The 18617-nt window shown below is 41.6% G+C and overlaps 1 protein-coding gene across 1 annotated transcript; it reads left to right on the forward strand.

The window, feature by feature from the left end:
* Nucleotides 1-9105: 9105 nt before the first annotated feature.
* Nucleotides 9106-16487, forward strand: NPY (neuropeptide Y). Its single transcript, XM_032592528.1, has 4 exons — nucleotides 9106-9178; nucleotides 10065-10252; nucleotides 14371-14451; nucleotides 16290-16487. The coding sequence occupies exons 2-4, from the start codon at nucleotides 10065-10067 to the stop codon at nucleotides 16312-16314; spliced, it is 294 nt and encodes a 97-aa protein (XP_032448419.1). The 5' UTR covers nucleotides 9106-9178; the 3' UTR covers nucleotides 16315-16487.
* Nucleotides 16488-18617: the final 2130 nt, after the last annotated feature.

The following is an 18617-nucleotide window of genomic DNA, read 5'->3' on the forward strand; positions in this document are numbered from 1 at the left end:
CAGCCTGTTACCCTCTGAACCCATTGTGTGTGGAGACATAGTCTCTGATCAGTCCTGCACTAATGTGTCTTGCATGCCCACCTTCTCTTATGGACTACCCACTAGAAGAGAGGGCTTGAACTTCTTACAGGATAGTCATGGTCTAAAGGGATCCTCTGACTAAAGCCTACCCTCTGACTAAGTTGTGCTAAACAGAATTTATGTGACCAACCACTTTATATCTGTGATGTAGGTAAACTAGATACAAAGTAAAAAATGCCTGGTCTAATGAAGTTGCAAGAAGAAACCAGTGACAATCATTGTGGAAAATATCTGAAAATTAACCATAAGCCCCATGCCCCCAGATGAGTGCCAAGTTATTTAGAGGAGTTATAGTAGTTGTGTTCATTTGAATACAGGGATACTTCTATCTTCAGTGATATTTCACAGATTTAAGTAGGGGCTATACTTACAGGTGCAGGCCTGGGAAAGTCTTCTTATGTCAAGAGTGGAGGCTCTGCCTCTAAGGCAGCCTTTTGGAACATGCTGGGCCAAGAGGCAATGAAAAGCTGGTAGATAATACCATTTCAGTGGCTTGACGTCTGGGTTATTCTTGTGATCCCAGAGAAGCCACAACTATCTGAAGAGGGGCTTGCAGTTCCAGTAAGAAAGACTGGACTAGTTCATACCTTTAAAGCACAAGTCACACAGGGGCAATGAGAAACATAGTTCACGACACAAGTCCTACCTTCTTATTAAACACCCCTCAGTTTTCCTTGACCAAGTGCCGGGAGGTCCTATCAGATTACCAGGAGATAGAGGAGATTAGGATGATGGGCAGCATGGTGAGTTCTCCTGTCTTGGCCAGGCGTCTGCAATTCCTGATGGTAATATGGGAGAGAGCTGGTTTAAAGCAGACATTTGCAATCCTATGCCAGGGGGAAGAATGGAAGGTTGAAGCCCAATTCCTCCATTTTATAGATGGGAGACTAGGACTCAGAGAGCTGAAGTGATGAGACATTTTAGGATAAATAACACAAGATGAAAATGCAGGCTGTCTGACATCTGGTCATTGTGCTCATTCTGTTATTTAGGAAAGATTCTAAGCAAAACACAAAGTCTGTTTACACCTTGGTCTTCATTGTGCCATTGCAACAGCAGAAGGGGAAGTGGTAGCTCTTGTCTCTCAGTGATCAATGACAAAAAAAACAAAAAACAAACAAACAAAAAATCTGGAATGAGTAAGACCAGATTCCAGAAAGCACAAGCTTACTAGGTACACAGTGTAAACTGGCTCACTTGAGACCCTCCCTTCCCTGCCTCCCTACCAGAGAAGCTAGAAAGCTAAAAGTTACCTTGCTAGAGTCCCTTGCAGCTAGTTGAGGCCATGTGAGACCTGGTGAGTAAGACATAAATTCAGGTTAGTTGGTTATGCTTCTTCTGTTTCTTCTTTCTCCCTGACCAGAATTTGAGCTTGATGCTGAAGGTATATCAATCATCCTCAGGATGATGGAGCAGGAAGAGAAAGAGCCTCTTCCCTTGGTGGCATTTTAAGGTGCTGTATGAGCCCTGATTTGCTTAAATCAAGACTTCATTTCACATGGAGTAAATAAGTCCCTCCTTTGGGTAAGTCCTCATTCATCAGGTTTTATGGTACTTGTGCAAAACCTAATCCTAACATATCTCAATTTATGAATCAAGAATGTCCATAGCATATGGCAAATGTATGCTAAAATAAATTTCAGTAGGGTAGTTCACCTGCTAATTGAGTTCATTGAGAAAGCTGATATGGGTTACCAAGAGGCCCAGTTGAAGAGAGTAAGAAAACTATCTAGATCTGAAAAGCTGAGTTTGTATGGAGTGGGTTTGAAGGCTCAGAATGTGACCTGTGGTTGTGTCTGAGATAACTCTCCAACATTAACTGATCAAGGCACTATGATTCAGGGATGTCATTACTATATTTGGGGCCATCTATCCTAGTTTATCTCCTAAAAATAAAATAAAATGGCCATCAAAGGGTATGGGAAAGGAAGTACCAGGGTAAAAACATGCCTGCAAACCACACTGCTCTAGGAATGTTGTCACAGTGGGGCCTGAAGGTAGCCTGTGGCCTGTTGGAAGGAAAGAAGATAAAACACAGAAGATAAAACACCTTTAGCAAAGGTGCTAAAATATATTTATAAAGTGTAAGTCTTTATACTTCCCAATTATGCAAAACCTTCCATAATTCCATAAGGGGAATTCCATAAGGGGAAAAGTTGTATTTCAACATTTGAACTTTAACGTTATTTGAAGATAAAACCAATTTTCCTTGAACTAACACTGAAACAATTAGACCCATTGGTATTTTGAAAAACACTTCTGGTGAGCTCATCAGAGTTTGGAAGCTCTGTGAAAACAGCTGTTCCATAACTTATATCAGCTTAATAGAAACAACAGAATTCTCTAGACTTATTTGGGGTCCATTCATTAACCTGCTTTGCCTTGTGGCTCAGTTTTCACTTTCCTTGGGTTCCAGTCCTATGGAGCAAACCACAAAGAGCCCAGTACTTTGGCTGCAAACATGGGTTTTCAATTTGGAAAGACAGTCTCTTTCATTCTGTCCCGAGGCCAGATGGAGAGGCCACAAATTTAAGCAAGCATATTCCTCTGCTTAGCCCCAGGTACCTCTGATCCACTCTTTACAGTAGCAACCCCTGTACATCTTCTGTAAAAGCACACCCCTCTTTGAGGAAACATACCCTCTCACACATTGTTAATTGATACAGTTCTTGGGAAGACAATTTGATAAGAGCTGCCAACATTCCAAATGCATGCTTGCTTTGACCAGGAAATTCCATTTCCAGGACTTCAACAGTTAAATCTATACATATGAACAAAGACAGATGTCCAAAGTTACTTATTGCTATAGTTTTTATAATAGGAGGAGACGGGGGAGTGGGGGTGGAGAGTTCATTAACGAATGATAAAGTAAAAAAATTACTGTCTTTGAAAGGATGTCAATGTGTTTGTATGCAACCTGAGTTAGGGTGGAAATCTAACAACCATGGGGGAGCTGGTCCATAAATCAAAGCCATCCTGGCTCTTATTGACATAACTGAGCTGCAGAATTAACTTTCAGTAGAGGTGCCTTATCTTTGGCCTTCTTATTTTGTAAGATTATAAATCTTCTTCGTGTTTTTAGAAAACTGAAACTGAATTCTCTATTACTTTCAGAATGTATTACTAATACATTCTCTATTACTTTTGAACCATCCCAAGAGAATATCCTTTGAGAAAGAAGGTTCGGAGAAATGCTCTGAGATGACATTCCTGTTGGTAAGTTGAGGGAGTTCTATGGCTCTATGTACCTTCACACTATGAGACCCCAGCTTCCATTCCAATAGCTTATATCTCTGAGAATGTTGCCCTAAATTTCCCACAGGACCATTCTCCATTATTTTAAATGGACCCATGGAAGGAGCTGGATGAGGGGAAACACTTCATGGAGGCCTGCATTTTCCATCTCTGAGACTCAGGAGACCCAATATGTAGTCGCAAGATTTCTAACTTAGCACTGTTTCTCCCATGGTCCTGCAGGTGGTCAGAGTTCTTATTTCAGGTCTTGAAACTGTTCCAGTTGCTTCATGCAGAAAAGAATTCATTAAAGGATAAACTCTTTGGGATTAAGTGATAAAACAGTACACCCTATGTTGAGTTTCCAGAAACAACTCCCCCTCAAAACCTCACCACAGAAACAGCCCATCAAGAATGCTGCTACCTTTGCCTCAGTTAGGAAGCTCCAGAATCTAGAATATTCCATCAGAGCCATCTGCTCCAGACCACACTGCTTCCACCTCCGTTTGGGTTACAAGCAGGATATTCGCAGCCTACTTCTCTCCCCACATAACTTAGTTCTTTCATAACTATTTAAAACTTTTTTATGTTTAATAATATACTTGGAGAATATAGGATATCTCAGTGTTACAACTCAATTTTGAGGCAAGCTCTCAAGTAACTGGATTGGAGCTAAATAACATCTGCATCTTAGGAGCAAGGGAGGCTAGGAAACAGATGGCCACATTTAAGCCTCTGGAGTCCGGGGAGGCTGGAAGTGCAATGGATCTCTAGGCACATCCAATCCACAATATCCACATCCTCTAAAATGGAAACAATCCATCCTCATACCACAAAGGGAATGTTCTTCAAACCCAACCCTATCCATACTGAAGATAAGACCTCTCAATAAGCCTAGAAGGTAGTCACTGCTGTTGCCTCGGGAGCAGGTCTCTCTACATAGCACTTTAACTGTGTATATGAAAGGAAGTCAGTGTCTTCCTAGAAAATCCGCTTTCAATGAGGTGAAATGTGCTTGTCATTCCCATGATCACATTTAAGGTTCTTTTGTCAGTGAAGTAAGCATTCTGCTTTGTATGGGTTCTTGTGACTAGAAGCATGGGACTGGAGCTAATAATCATAATAAATTACAAAAACAAAAGTGTGACTGGTCAGAAAAACACAAGGCCAGTCTCAACTCAGCACTATGGTACTGTTTTGGAATTGTCAGTATGTGCCTGCACATGCAAAATGGAGGTGAGGATTACAGCTATTATCAGAATACTTTGAAATTTAAACAAAATGATATTTTCCTGCAATTATCTGGGTGTTTCAGATAAATTCTGGGGTAATTTTGTTCAAAAAAATCTTCATAATTGACACAGTTATCTCATACGTGTACTTCTAGACATTGCTAAAAATGTACTGCAATCAAAGTAGTGCTATAGGTGAACCCTGTTTTCAGCTTCACAGAGAAGCTGGGAAAGAACATACAAGATCAAGAAATTTCTCTGCTATCCAATGTAACAAAATGCACATAAAAATAAGTTAGAATAGCTAAAAAGAAAGAGAGAGAGAAAGAAAAGAAAGAAAGAAAAGAAAGAAAGAAAGAAAGAAAGAAAGAAAGAAAGAAAGAAAGAAAGAAAGTCAGAAAACAACCAAACTAAGGTTCACAGTCTCCTAATGTAAGTTTAAAAATACCATCTACAGAGAGAACATTCCAGAAATTGGTTGTAGTTTATACTTGACTCCTTCACAAGCAGTACAATGAACAGAAATATGAAGACATAAAGTTCTGAAAAAGTGGATGGTCCCAATTTGGAGGGAAGTAGGGAGACGGTGTGAGGGATGGGATTTGGAAAGGAAGCCAAGAAAAGTGTCAGGAGGGTCTTTAAACAGTCGTTTCTCTCTACCACGAGAGAACAATAGCTGTTCATACAATAGAGCTGGGACAAACTGCTAAGAACTGGCATTTTCTGTTTATTTGTTTTACTAGCTGGGAGAAACACAGAGTGTAAACAGGGAAGGAACAAATATGATGAACTCCTACTTTGCCTGTTTTCTCATGCCTTTCCATGTATATTCCAGAGGGAAGCAGGAGACAGACAGGTAGGGAGGGCAGGGAGGAAATTATTGCCTAAAGCAGCTTGTCTTTGAGAGAAGAGGAGGGTTTGGGTTCACTTGGAATCTGTTGAACAATCTGAACCAGGTATAATACTATTCAGGCTATTTCTTTCATCATAGCTAAGTTTTGGTCATTTATGGTTTTTGAGAAATTATTCCATTTAATCTAAGTTGTTGAATTTATATTTGAGAGTTGTTTATAACATTCCTTATTATCCTTTTATTTAAGTTGCTTATTATCCTTTTAATGTCTGTGAGGCTTGTAATGATTTCCCCCTCTTCAATCTTGATAACAGTAAATTGTTTCTTTCGTCTTTTCTTCTTTCTTTCTCTCTTTCTCTCCTTCCTTCCTTCCTTCCTTCCTTCCTTCCTTCCTTCCTTCCTTCCTTCCTTCCTTCCTTCCTTCCTCTTTCTCTTACACTCTTTGCTCTACCTTTAAAATATATCTGGAGTCCAACCATTTCTCACCTCTTTCCTGCCACCACCTTAGTCCTAGTGACCATGATGTCTCTACTGGATTAATCTACTAGCCTCCAGACAGGCCTCTGTACCTCCACTCATGCTGCTCATCAGGTTCTCAACAGAGTAGTGAGAGTGACTCTATTAAAAATATAGGTCAGATCATATCACTTCTCTGCTTCAAAACCTGCAATGACTCTCTAGTTCACTTATATAAGCACAAAAATATGTACACAGTCCTGGATGATCTCTCTTCTTCCACTCCTCTCTGACCTCACCTACTATCCTCTTCCTCTCCCACTTTGCTCCAGCCACAATGGCTTCCTTGCTCATCTTGGAAAATGCCAGGCACATACCCACCCTAGGGGCTTTACATCAGGTTTTCTTCTGCCTCTGATATTCTGCTCAGTTTTGTTTTGTTTTGTTTTGTTTTGCTTGGCTTATTCCCTCATTTTCTTCAAGTCTTTGCTCAGTGTCACCTTTTCAATGAGACCTGATCTGACCACCTGTGGTATAGTAAATACATTTGGTCTTTGTTCCCAGTTCCTGGTCTAGAGTTCCTAAAACTCTTGTAATTTTTTGAGTGATAAGGGTGCTAGGAGTATCTTTTGTTCTAATATTTGGTGGTTAACCTGGTTCCTGACAAGAGCTTCTAAGAGCCTTGGTCTGTCTAAAGTGAGAAGAGTGTCTGTTTGCTGACAGGATGGCTGGTGGCTGGGGGGGGGGGGGGGGGGGGGGGGGGGCGCTCTAGATAGTTTCGGGATGAGGGCTGGTCACCGGAAAGTCAAGGCATGATTGGAACTTGAAACTTTCAGCCCCACTCCTCCATCCTGGAAGGAGAGGAGAGGGGCTTGAGATAAGTTAATAATCTTTTAAGGTCTAAATGGAAAGATTTCCAAGATATAGTATTAAATAAGATTAAGGTGCTGAACAGTATGTATGTTTCTTCGGCTTACAAAAAAGGAAAAATAGAACATATATTCAGTTTTGCTTTTATTTTCATAAAAAAGTCAGAAAAGATGCATAAGAAATTAATAAAAATGGTTGCCTGGGTGAGAGGCAGGAAGTAGCATAAATGTTGACACGAAAGGGATATGAGGAAACTTTTGGTGGTTATGTATATGTTGCCTACCTTGAATGTGGTGATGACCTCACAGAGTATAAGAATATAACCAATGGAATATTTTAAACATTTGTAGATTAGCATATCTCACTTGTATCTCAGTAAAGCTGCTAAGGATGCATATACATATAACTAAATAAATAAACTTGATTTTGAAACACAGGAGAGAAATGGTTCAGCAACTAGAAGGAGATGCTGGGGTGAGCAACTGTTCTTTTGATTTTTAGGAGTTTTGGCTTTGCTTTGTGTCTTATAACAAACGCAAGCAAATTTATAAGCTGTAAGTATATCTTTACATGTAGAAGCATAGAAAACTATAGAAGCTAATGTAGCTAACACCCGAGAGAAGAGATGTAATATTCATAGCCCAAGGCCAGTGGGATAAGGATGTAAGAATATATCTCCAAATGCTGAACCCTGAGAATAAGCTCTTAGTTTTGGATACCAGTGACATTATTGTAAGCTAAATTAATCAAATGAACACAGTCTTCTCCCCTCAAGAATGGTGCATCTCCTTAGAAGGGATTTCTTCCAAATTCATTGACTCCTTCAAAGTTTTGACTGATGTGTTATCTGTGATACACTCTAAAAATAAGATTATCTATTGAAAAGTGGACTGAGCTTTTTCCTCTGATCAAGAAAGAGCTGTAAGTGAGAAGGTGCTTTGTTCTAACTTTACCAGACATTAAGAACCCTGAAGCCACTCTGAGAGCCCTGATATTTGTGTCCGTGTCATAAGTTTGTGCAATATGGAAAGAGAAGCATTCACCTAAGTGAAAGGGAGGTGGTGTTCAAAATTTGTAACACACACACCACACTCACACACACCACAGGGCAGGGAGAGCTCAGAGCTTGCCACACATTAATTGATATTTAACTCAGTGTGGTGGAAACAGAACAAAAACAAAGTGTCAATTTAACAGAATCACTTGTCATTTTAACATTAAAACAGCCTGTAACTTAACACTTTAATTTCCTAAACATTTTATTCAGAAAGAGTCTGACTTCTAGGAGCTTTCATTTAGGGAACTTTTAGGACATAAAATCCTGATTCTGTAAGAATGGTTTCTGCGTCTTTCATATTCATATTCAACAGGTTTAATGTGATGTGCAAATTAATGGTGATCTCTCTCTCTCTCTTCTTTTCTTAACCTGTTTGATTTCAATCAGAACCCACATTCTTAATCAACGTTAACGTGCGTATTTGTAACTATCCAAGGGCTAACAAAGAAGAAATTCCTGTTCGTTTAATTAGCCAGTAGCTTTGGATCAGAATTTTTCGTTCCATGGCGCTTTAATGGGTCTCCAGACGGTCAAAACGCCTCTCGTTCCCAGCAAAGTGAGCAAGTGGGTTTACCGTGTCCCATTTCTGAGGTCTTTTCGGACGCCACACTCTGGGTCCCGATGGAGCAGGGCTCCTAGCGGTTGGGCGAGTACTTGGAGCGGGCTGATCCCCTCGAAACACAAGCTGGGGAAAGGGGCCGAAGCCACGGAAGCCCATTCTCAGACCCTGGAAGCAGGAGGGGGCCTTTTGGGAGCCCCTAAACTCAGGATTTGGAGCAGGCGCCCCGGACCTGCTTTCCGCGCAGGAAGATCTGCGCCCCAAGTTGTCTCCACTCGAAAGCGCACAGGCATTGCGCCCCGCGCCACTTCCGCGCGGGTCCCGGAGATGCTCCATCAAATAGAGGATTCATGTACCCCCTACTCTGGCGGGTTGGGGTTCCAGTGGCAGGCGACAAAGACGATCTGAGCTGCTTCCATCTCTGGCAAGGTTAGACGGGGTCTGAGGGAAAGCCGGGTTTGGGCGCGGCCGGAGGGCAGGGGCTCGGACGTCGGCTTGGTCCCGCGCCCACGCTCGCAACTCTCCAGGCCCCCCTCCCCGGGCAGGGTCTGGGGTCGGAGAGTTGGGGTGTGGGTGGCTACAGGAGCCGCCGCTGGCGCGACTGCGGCGCCAGCCCCCTCCCCCCGTCCCCCGCCACTCGGGGGCGGGAAGTGGCGGGGTGGGAGTCACCCGAACGTGATTGCCTGAGGCCCCTCCTGCCGCGGTGAGGGAGCTCCATAAAAGCCCTGTTTCGACCCGCTCTCCACACCAGGTCCGCTGGCTCTCACCCCTTGGAGAGGCGCACCCGACTGCCCGGCCCTCGCCGCCCAGCCACACCCGCCCGCCCGCCAGCCACCGTGAGTGCCACGACCCACTCGGCTTGGGGCGGGAGCTGGGGGACCGCGCCGGCTCACCCTCGGAGGAGCTCTGGGGCCACGGGAGGGTCGTGCCCGGCTCCCCAATCCCTGCGCGCCTCTCTCGGTCCTCTCCTGCCCCGACGCGCGGTGACCTCTCTTGGAGGCTAAATTCCACTTGCTCCTTCGGGTCCTTTCCGACTGCACACCCGCCCTGCTCCCGCCCCCTCCCCTCCCCCTCCCCGGCCGCGCGGTCCCTTTGGGTTATCTTTTGGAGGATGTGAAGGGGAACGCGACCCCCAACCCCATTTCCTCGGAGGTCGACGCCTGGAAGGAGGTTTCCCCGGAGTTTGGAAGCTCCCTGCCACTTTCCCGGATCCTTGGGATCCGATCTGAGACTGCCCTGCCCGGGGAGTTCTCTCCCCTCTCTCCCAAATTGTCACCCCGAAGGAATCTTCAGCCATAACCTCCGATGTCCTGCAGCAAAGACAGACCAAAAGTATTAGAGAAGAAACTTTTCTCCTCCGGCCGGGGTTTGGGGAGGAGGGTAGGAAAGTGACAATTATTCACCCCACGGGAAGGAACTTCTACTTGTGTTTGTAAACTATCTAAACTGGCTCAGGCGAGCTCTGCCCCCACGCCTCGCACCTCTCCTTGCGTGACTCTTCCGCGCAGCGACTTGGACCGAATTTGCGCGGACTTTTCGCGTGGAGCAGAAGGGTGGGGCAGGGCAGATGGTGCCTTTAGTAAGCGGCGCGGTGCTCACCACCCTCCACTTCCCTTTCGAGTGGTAGCGGGGTGTGGGTGGCGAGGGACATACAGGAGGGAGGTTCGAGGTATGTATCCTTTCAAACCCCACTATTCTCCGCTTTCTCTTCTGTGCCGGCAGATGCTGGGTAGCAAGCGACTGGGGCTATCCGGAATGACCCTCGCCCTGTCCCTGCTTGTGTGCCTGGGCGCGTTGGCCGAGGCGTACCCCTCCAAGCCAGACAACCCAGGAGAGGACGCGCCGGCAGAGGACATGGCCAGATACTATTCAGCGCTGCGACACTACATCAACCTCATCACCAGGCAGAGGTGGGTAGGCTCCTCGGGACCCACTCAAGGAGCGCCCTGCCTGCAGGAGCTGAGATCCTGGGGACCTCAGAGGACAGGGACCAGTTTTTTTTTTTTTTTCTTGCTTGTAACCCAGGGCAGCACAGTTTCAGGCACATACTCAGTTCCCTGCATAATTGCATAGGGCACTGAACACTTTCCCTCTGCAACCGTAGTTACAACATCGTGACCGCCCCCCCCCCCCCCCCCCCCCCCGATTTAGGTTCCCTAAGCTGTGTAGCTGGCCACCTTCTCCCACTCACTCCCTGCTGTTTTGGGTTCTTAGAGCAGTTGGGGGACTGTTTGGAAACCTGGATGGGAAAGGACCCCCTAAAACAGGTCAGAAATGCTCTAGGGAAGTGCTGTAGGGAGAAGGGTGAGCTGAATGTGTAGGAACTACAACCACCACACCAACCAGGAAACAGCTGGGTTGCCAAAGATATTGCCAGATTTTCCAAGCTGCCCAGAGCAAATTGCATGACAGTATTTAGGAAAAGACAAATAGAGCTATTTTCTTGTCTTCTGTACAGTGGGGGTTTTTTTTTTTTTTCAGTCTCAGCTCTTAACTTAAAAATCCTGGTGCCAGTAAATAGAGATTTAGCATGAAAACAGTTGATCTAAAATGCAGAGACTTTCCCCATTTTATAGCAGGTGAGTTTTGAGAAGGAAGTGCCTACTTAGTGCTTTGTTAAGAAGAAAACTAGTCACTCTAGGATAAACCCTGGCATTACATGGAATTTGGAAAATTGTAAACTTTATTCTGAACCCTCAGAAAGCTAAAATTAAATGCCATGCTTTCACTCTCAGCATCAAATATTAGGGGAAAAAAATCACATCCAAACTATAATACAGGATTTAAAATTTGTTACCTGAATTGGTTCATCTTAATTCTAAATCATTCAATATCTTATTTCAATTCCAAGATCAAATGAACTTGATAGGCTAAAAAGGGTGAACCCTTTAAAAACACTAATGTTAACATATTTAAATTATGGTTTGTAAAGTGTTATTTTGTTTTTGTTTTTACCATACTTTTTACTGTTTACAAGTCAGAGAGTCCTTGAGAAGGATTCAAAATGGGGCAAACTTGTATTTTTTTTTTAATAATTTTTTTCCTGTTTCATCAAACAGGGATATGACATCCTAAAAAGCTTTTGAAAGTCCCAGTTTACATAGAATCAGAAATACATAAAATGTTGGAATTAAATAGTACTGGTTTGTGAACCTTGAAGTCTGTTCATTTTAATTAGCAAAAAGCACTAATGTTTTATATTCTAGTAGACTTCTCAGAAAGTTAATTGCTTCAAATTCTTGCTTATGCTTTCATATAGACTAGAGAAAAGAATTGTTCAAATAAAAAAGATATTAATTGTCGTTTATCTAGGAAAACCTTTGTTGGTTATTTAGTTTGTCACTTATAACATAGTAGAACTTATTTCTTCAAAGATGATTGCTATAAAGAAAGCTTTTAACATTGTATAAAGCTTTAGCATTTCAAAATGTTTCCCTAGGCATTATTTCATCCAGTCTTTACCTCAAAGCCTTGAAGTGAGTATAATTATCTACATTTTACAGGTCATGAATCTAAGAACATTTATGAAAGCTTTTCTTTTTAGGGGTGGTGAAATTCAAGCATTCCTACTGATTTTCCTTCGATATTGTCACTACCTTCAGCATCGAGTGTGATCTCCAACCTCTTTGGTTAAACAAAAATAAAGGGAAAGGGGCTTGAGTTTTTTGGGAAGAGATTCAGGTTAGGTGGGAATGAGTTGATCCTGAACCAGAGTTTCTTGTCCCATCTTCATATAAATTCCCTCTTAGAAACCATCAGAGGCTTATCATCTGCACCCATCATCTCCATTCCCACCCCACAAACCCGATCATCTGCACAATTTTGTATTTTTGAAAATTACAGCGTCATTTGTGAACAGGTGTTTTCATTTGGCATAAATGGTAGTCTGATATCATTCTCTTTCCTCCCGTTTTCTACTCGGTCCATGTTTTTAAGCTATACGCTCCTGGTTCATTGCCTGAAAGCTGCGTCATTTATTCTAGAGCATGGATCTACCACATTTGGCTTTTCCAGTCCCCTACATCAGTGGTTCCCAGCTGGGGCTGACTTTATGTTCTAACCATCCTACCATGCCTAGGACAGCCCCCTACAACAAAGAATTTTCTAGCCCAAAATGTTAATAGTACCAAAGTTGAGAAACCCAGCCCTAGATTGGTCTTTATCCATCCAGGTCAGATATTGGAATCACTTAGGGAGCTTTTTAAATATGCTAGTACTGGGCTGCAGCCTTGACTAGTTAAATCAGAACCTCAGGGGTGCGTGGGACCTGAGCTTTACAGTGGTTTTACAAGCTTCCCAGGTGATATCAATGTAAAGCCAGATTTGAGAATTTTTTTTTTCCCCAGAGACTCTATCTTTGCCAGGTGAAACATTGTAGAGCAGCAGGAGAATCCAGAATTAAGCAGAGAAGGAAGAATAGTGAACAATGCTGTCCTGGGTGCCACTTTATGACTGTGAATCCTGCTATTTTAGATTTAGCTTCTTTACTAGTAAATTGTAGAAAACATTCGTCCGTTCCTCTATTCACTGGAGCATGATGAAGATAAATGAGTTAAGGTTGCTCAAGAGTTTTAAGGTTAATAAAATCAACGGATGAACAGAATAAATAGGTATATAAGCAACAATCTACAGTTTGACATCACAACTCTAGAAAATCTTGAGGAAATCTTATAAATGATGGGGGGGGGCAATTTGTTTGTTTTTGCTTCCTTTAAGCCCCAGCAAAGGAACAATAATAGGAAATCTTTCCAAAAGATTTGGATTTAATTGCACTTGATAGGCAGGGTATACTTTGTTTTGCTGTTTTGCTTATTAGCTAATCAGTCCATCCAGGCTAGTTTTTCATTTGTGAACAACGTGGTTTCTGGTATACAAGGTCTTTTCTGAGAAAGGGAAAAAGATACAACTTGGTAGGCCCTTCAGCAGTGACAGAGAGAGAGAGATAGAGACACCAGTGTCCTCACTCACCTGGAACAAATAGCATATGCTTGCATTCACATATAGTCCTATCCACATCCTGCTCTAGGAGAAAAAAGACCAGTAAGATTCCACAGTCTTTCAACGGACCAGTGAAATTCCTTTATATTTACAGGGCAGTTTAAATTAGAGCATGAAAGAAGGTTTTTAGCTTTTGGTACCCCAAATAAGTGTGGAAAATATAGGACCCATGTTTATTGCTTTCTGTAAGAATGGGTGAATTTCAACAGCAATACCTTGCATTTGTGTTTCACTAAGTTGCTTTCAAAACATTGTGACTCACATTAGATTTCTACAAAGACGCCAATTTAAAAACGAGTTGTGATTTTTTTACAAATGAGAAAACTGAGATTCAAAGACACAGGTAGGTCAAGAACTTCTGTCTGATGATTTTTTTTCCTAAGGCTGTTTCTGAACAATCATCTGGTTTCTTTGTTAAGATTTAAACTGCTGTATATCATCAGAACTATAGCCAATTAACTAATTATGGAAACATTTAAAATCATACTGCAATGTATTTTTACTTCCTGTCACTTAGTTATAAAAGTTTCTATATATGTATTGTTTGTGGTAGTATAAAAAGGCAAGAATTTAAAATTTTCTATTGGTTCAAATGACCTGCTAACTTGTTATTTAAGCAAAATTATACATATTTATAATTTTTTAAAATTTACTTACTTTTGAAAGACAGAGAGAGAGCACTAGTGGGGGAAGGGCAGAAAGAGAGAGAGGGAGACACCGAATCTGAAGCAGGCTCCAGGCTCTGAGTTGTCAGCACAGAGCGGCTTGAACCCACGACCTGTGAGATCATGACCTGAGCCAAAGCTGACCCTTAACTGACTGAGCCACCCAGGTGCCCCCAAATTATATATATTTATAATTTGAAATAATATTTCTGATAGTGTCTATTTCATATAACTAGATTATATTGTTAGCAGATGATCAGCCAAGTGGGAGACTATCTTCCTTTTTTTTCTAAATATTTTTCCTTTTTATGAATATTTCAAACTTGTTTTAAAAGACTTTTCCCTTTTTTTTTTTTTTTTTTAAGGTATGGAAAACGATCTAGCCCTGAGACACTGATTTCAGACCTCTTGATGAGAGAAAGCACAGAAAACGTTCCCAGAACTAGGTATGAAAAGCCTGTGTGGGGACATTGTTGCAGAGCTCAAGATGCACGGGGGAGGGAAATCCCAGAGGGCTGCCTGGGAGGGGGAAGACATTGGAATGAGTCTTCCAGAGCAGGTAGCATTTTGGCAGAAATGGAGATGGGGAAAAGGGCAGTGAGGACCTTTCTTTTCATGGACTAATTTGCAAATCTCTAAACTTCTGTGGGGTATTATTTTCGACCGCAGATTATTTGGTGCTCCTTTGAAAATTTTAAATATAAGTGACTTTCACCTCAGAAATGACTCTATATAGAATTTCTAACTGTGTTAGAATTGAGAGAACATAGAGTGAGTCCCTATCTCTACATGGAAATGACCAGCAGTCCATCTTTGGCTGGGGTAATCTTTAGTTTTCATACAGTATGTGGAGTGTCTAGAAATCCTGCAGATATCACTCATGAGTCTTATTCTAATCTTCCTCATTTTACATGAAGCCGGAGATCAGTCTTGGCTGGGTGGGGGCTAGTGTTTACTTTTTGACATATTTCAAGCTCAATATCACAGAGAAATTTCAAGGAATGAATGTTAAGGACATAATATTCTTAGGGACTTGTCTGTAACCTTGGGGTTTTCTGGGAATGTAGAGCCATCTGGGGAAGAGGAGCCCGCCTAGAGCTGGTGTCAAATATTGGACAATGAAGGCTGTTGGGAAGCAGCCTGGCCCTCCTCTGTTTTCATAACTTTCTGGCTCTTCTGTCTGATGCCTCCTGCCTCGATCACGTGGCACATGGTTTCCTCCATTTCTGTGGGAGCTTGTCTGCCTTAAACCCAAAGCTAGACAATGTCAAGAACCAGGTTCCCCAGAAGAGGTCACTAGAACACTTGCTCAGTGAGTGTGACTGGCGTGTCCCTCTTTATTGCGGTTCTCCCCAGAGAACAAGTGGGGTGACCTGCTGAGCCACTTACTTTCCCTCCCATCGTCCTTCTGTCCTCTCGAGAAATGGCCAGTCTGGGCAAAGGTGCAGGTCTAAAGTTGTCGGGTTTGTTTTCTCTGAAGGAAGTAACAATTTGGACTGGAATAAAACTCCAGTGTTCTTGTCTGGAGGTATCAACCCAGATTTAAACAGCAAATGCAAGGGAAGCAGGTGGAAAATTCATAAGGGTTGTTTTTAATACTAAACAATAGATGCCTTTAAGGTTTCATTGACCTGCGTGTGATATTTGCCATGGTAAAAAGTTTAGGGTAAACCTTATCTGCTTTGGGTAAGGAAAGGAACCATCCAAACTTAATACCCTTGCTGCTACTCTTTGTTTTGTGGCTTAAAGTCTAACGGTTGGTGCATGAAATACAGTTAATTGCACCCTGATGGAGACAGCCTCAATCCTGTGCCGTTAGGAGGAGGCAAAAGTTGACAGCTTCGAAGTTGCCTGTGAACGCTATTTTACTAAAAAGCGTTCTTTATAAAAATAGTATCTTACTACATAAAAAGCCTTGCAGGAAAACAAAAGCATATTCAGAATTGAGTAACAATAACTTTCTTGTTACCATTTTGTGTAATTCCTGTAGTTTTGATCTTCAGAAATATTGCAGAGTTCTTTGGCTTCTTTGATAAATACAGGGCCTCTTAAATACTCTGAGATTTGCTTGAGACTCCCGTGAACATGAGTGAAAACTATTCAGCTGGGTCTCTGCATATGATGCCACTGTCTCCTGCTCTGATATTCTACCTGACCTCTTATTTAGAATGTCAACAGGAGTTTCTGATCATCTTTCAGTTCAGAACTGAATGTCTCACTTTCTGTAAGCCTCCCAGGAGGCTGGGAAGCTTCTCTTACGTGCTTTGCTTCTTATGTTTGACAGGCTGGAAGACCCTTCTATGTGGTGATGGGAAATGAAACTTGCTCTCCAGTCTTTTCCTATTTTTCAACCCATATTTCATCCTGTAAAACTAGAGTCTGCCGGTCCTCCCAATGCATGCAGCCACTGTGCTCAACTCTGCAGAGTTTCCCTTTGTTGTCCTTGTATATACGTGTGTTTAAATAAAGTACCAAGCATTCAAACGTGTATGTTCCTCAATGAAAAAAATCTGTTGTTGCAGTAGTCAGAATTATTTTAAGTTATTCGTTACATCGCAATCTCACTCAGTAGGAGGTTCAAGGTTTGCTTCACCAGTGTTAAAGCAGTGACTATGGAAGTTATAAAGATATGATGATTAATGATGATCAAGACTCAGCTGTGTGTGTGTGTGTGTGTGCGTGTGTGAGTGAGTGAGAGAGAGAGAAAGAGAGAGGGAACAAAGTTATTTGGAAACTGAGCAGAGGAATGCTAACTTAGAATAATTTGCTGAACTTTCCCCCACATACACATGAAATCATTATTAACCTGATAGATAGCCTTAGCTACCAGCAGAAAGGATTGCTGTCTAATAGAACTTTCTGCAAAATGTCCTCTCCTCTAATATAGTAACCACCAGCCACATGTGGTTTTTGAGCACATGCATGTAGCAAGTACAAATGAGGGACTGAGTTCTAAATTTTATTGGGTTTTAATTTCAATAGCCACATGTTTTTAGCAGCTATCATATCAGACAGCTCAGATCTATGCGTGTATTTAGGCCAATACACTAAGAATTTGAGTCATAAACAGAAATACACTGAGTAGGAATGACTACTTTTTCACAGAACATGGGGTATGTTAATTAATTTAGCTAAAGGTTATTAAACTTTCCCCATCCTTCATGTACCTATGCATGGGTTTAGTTTAAAATTTATGGTACCGAGTTCTTACATGTAATTTCCAAATCAAAGAAAATGAGAAAATGGGTCTCATCCTATATTTTACTTTGGACCACACGATAAAAATATTTTTATGTGTTGTTTTATTGCTTACAAAACCCCCATATACATTATGTCTTAGGGAATCTTAGAGTATAAAAAATATTCTCTGTATATAAAGAATTCTGTTTCTTCAGCCATTGAAGACAGTGATACTACAGAACATAATTACCTTTAATGAAATTGTTCTGTGATTTTCCTACATTTGTCCTTATTTTTGTTTCCTTGTACTTCGAACTAAATATCCTTATCTATAGTTTCGCTGTCTGCAGTTTCCATTACGTGCGGACAACTGTGGCTGGAAGATGTTCTTCCTTCTGACAAATCATCAGAAGGTCACTAGTAGCCTAACTTTACGTCACAACGCCTACGTCATTCCCCTCACTTCATCTCATCACTTAGGCGTTTGATCATCTCAAATTTCAGAAGAAGAATAAGGTGAGTACAGCATAGTAAAATATTTTGAGAGAGAGAGGCCACATTCACATAACTTTTATTACTGTATATTGTTATAATTGTTCTGTTTCATTATTAGTCATTGTTATTAATCTCTTCCTGTGCCTAGTTTATAAATTAAACTTTATCATAGGTAACTCTGCATAGGAAAAAAACATAGTTTATGTAGGGTTTGGTACTCTACACGGGTTCAAGCATCCACTGGGAGTCCTGGAATGTATCTCCTCTTCCCTATGCCAGGAGAAGTGGGGGGATCTACCACACCAATATGTAAAGTGTTTTTTTTTTTAATCTTAAAATGTTGAATAAGTCATAATTTCTTATCACACGTCAAAAGTTCTTTACCAACCTAATATATTCTTATCACACGTCAAAAGTTCTTTACTGAAGTTATTATTATGCAAAATAAGTTGACTGAAAGATTCATTTGGCAGCACAGATAATCTGAATATTCGTCACCAATTATAGAACTCTTGGTTACATGGAGCAGAGCAAATAGGAATGACATCTATGGACCCTGGAAAGTTAGCCTGGGAATTTGATTTTAAAACAAAAGTTTAAATCTCTTATCCTACCAAATCTAAATTTCCAAAAGGCTGAATATTAAATAGCCTACATTTTTACCTATCAATCAGGCCTTGATAACTCACCTCTTCACCTCATGTTACTAGAGAGAGGACTGAACCTTCATACCGTGTGAGCCCCGTGGTCCTGACTCAGTGGCTTCAGGTTCTCTGACCTTCAGATTTACTAAACTTCTGAGTTCTCACTAATGAAATGGGGATCATAGGTCTTGCTCAACTTTCTGCATAAGTTTATACTGGGATCAAAATTCAAGTTAAGATAATGTTACAAGTAAGTGGTAGTAGGGAAATGGATAAAGATGAAGTTTTTGATG

This window comes from Lynx canadensis, chromosome A2 (genome assembly GCF_007474595.2).
Source record: "Lynx canadensis isolate LIC74 chromosome A2, mLynCan4.pri.v2, whole genome shotgun sequence".
NCBI lineage: Eukaryota > Metazoa > Chordata > Mammalia > Carnivora > Felidae > Lynx > Lynx canadensis.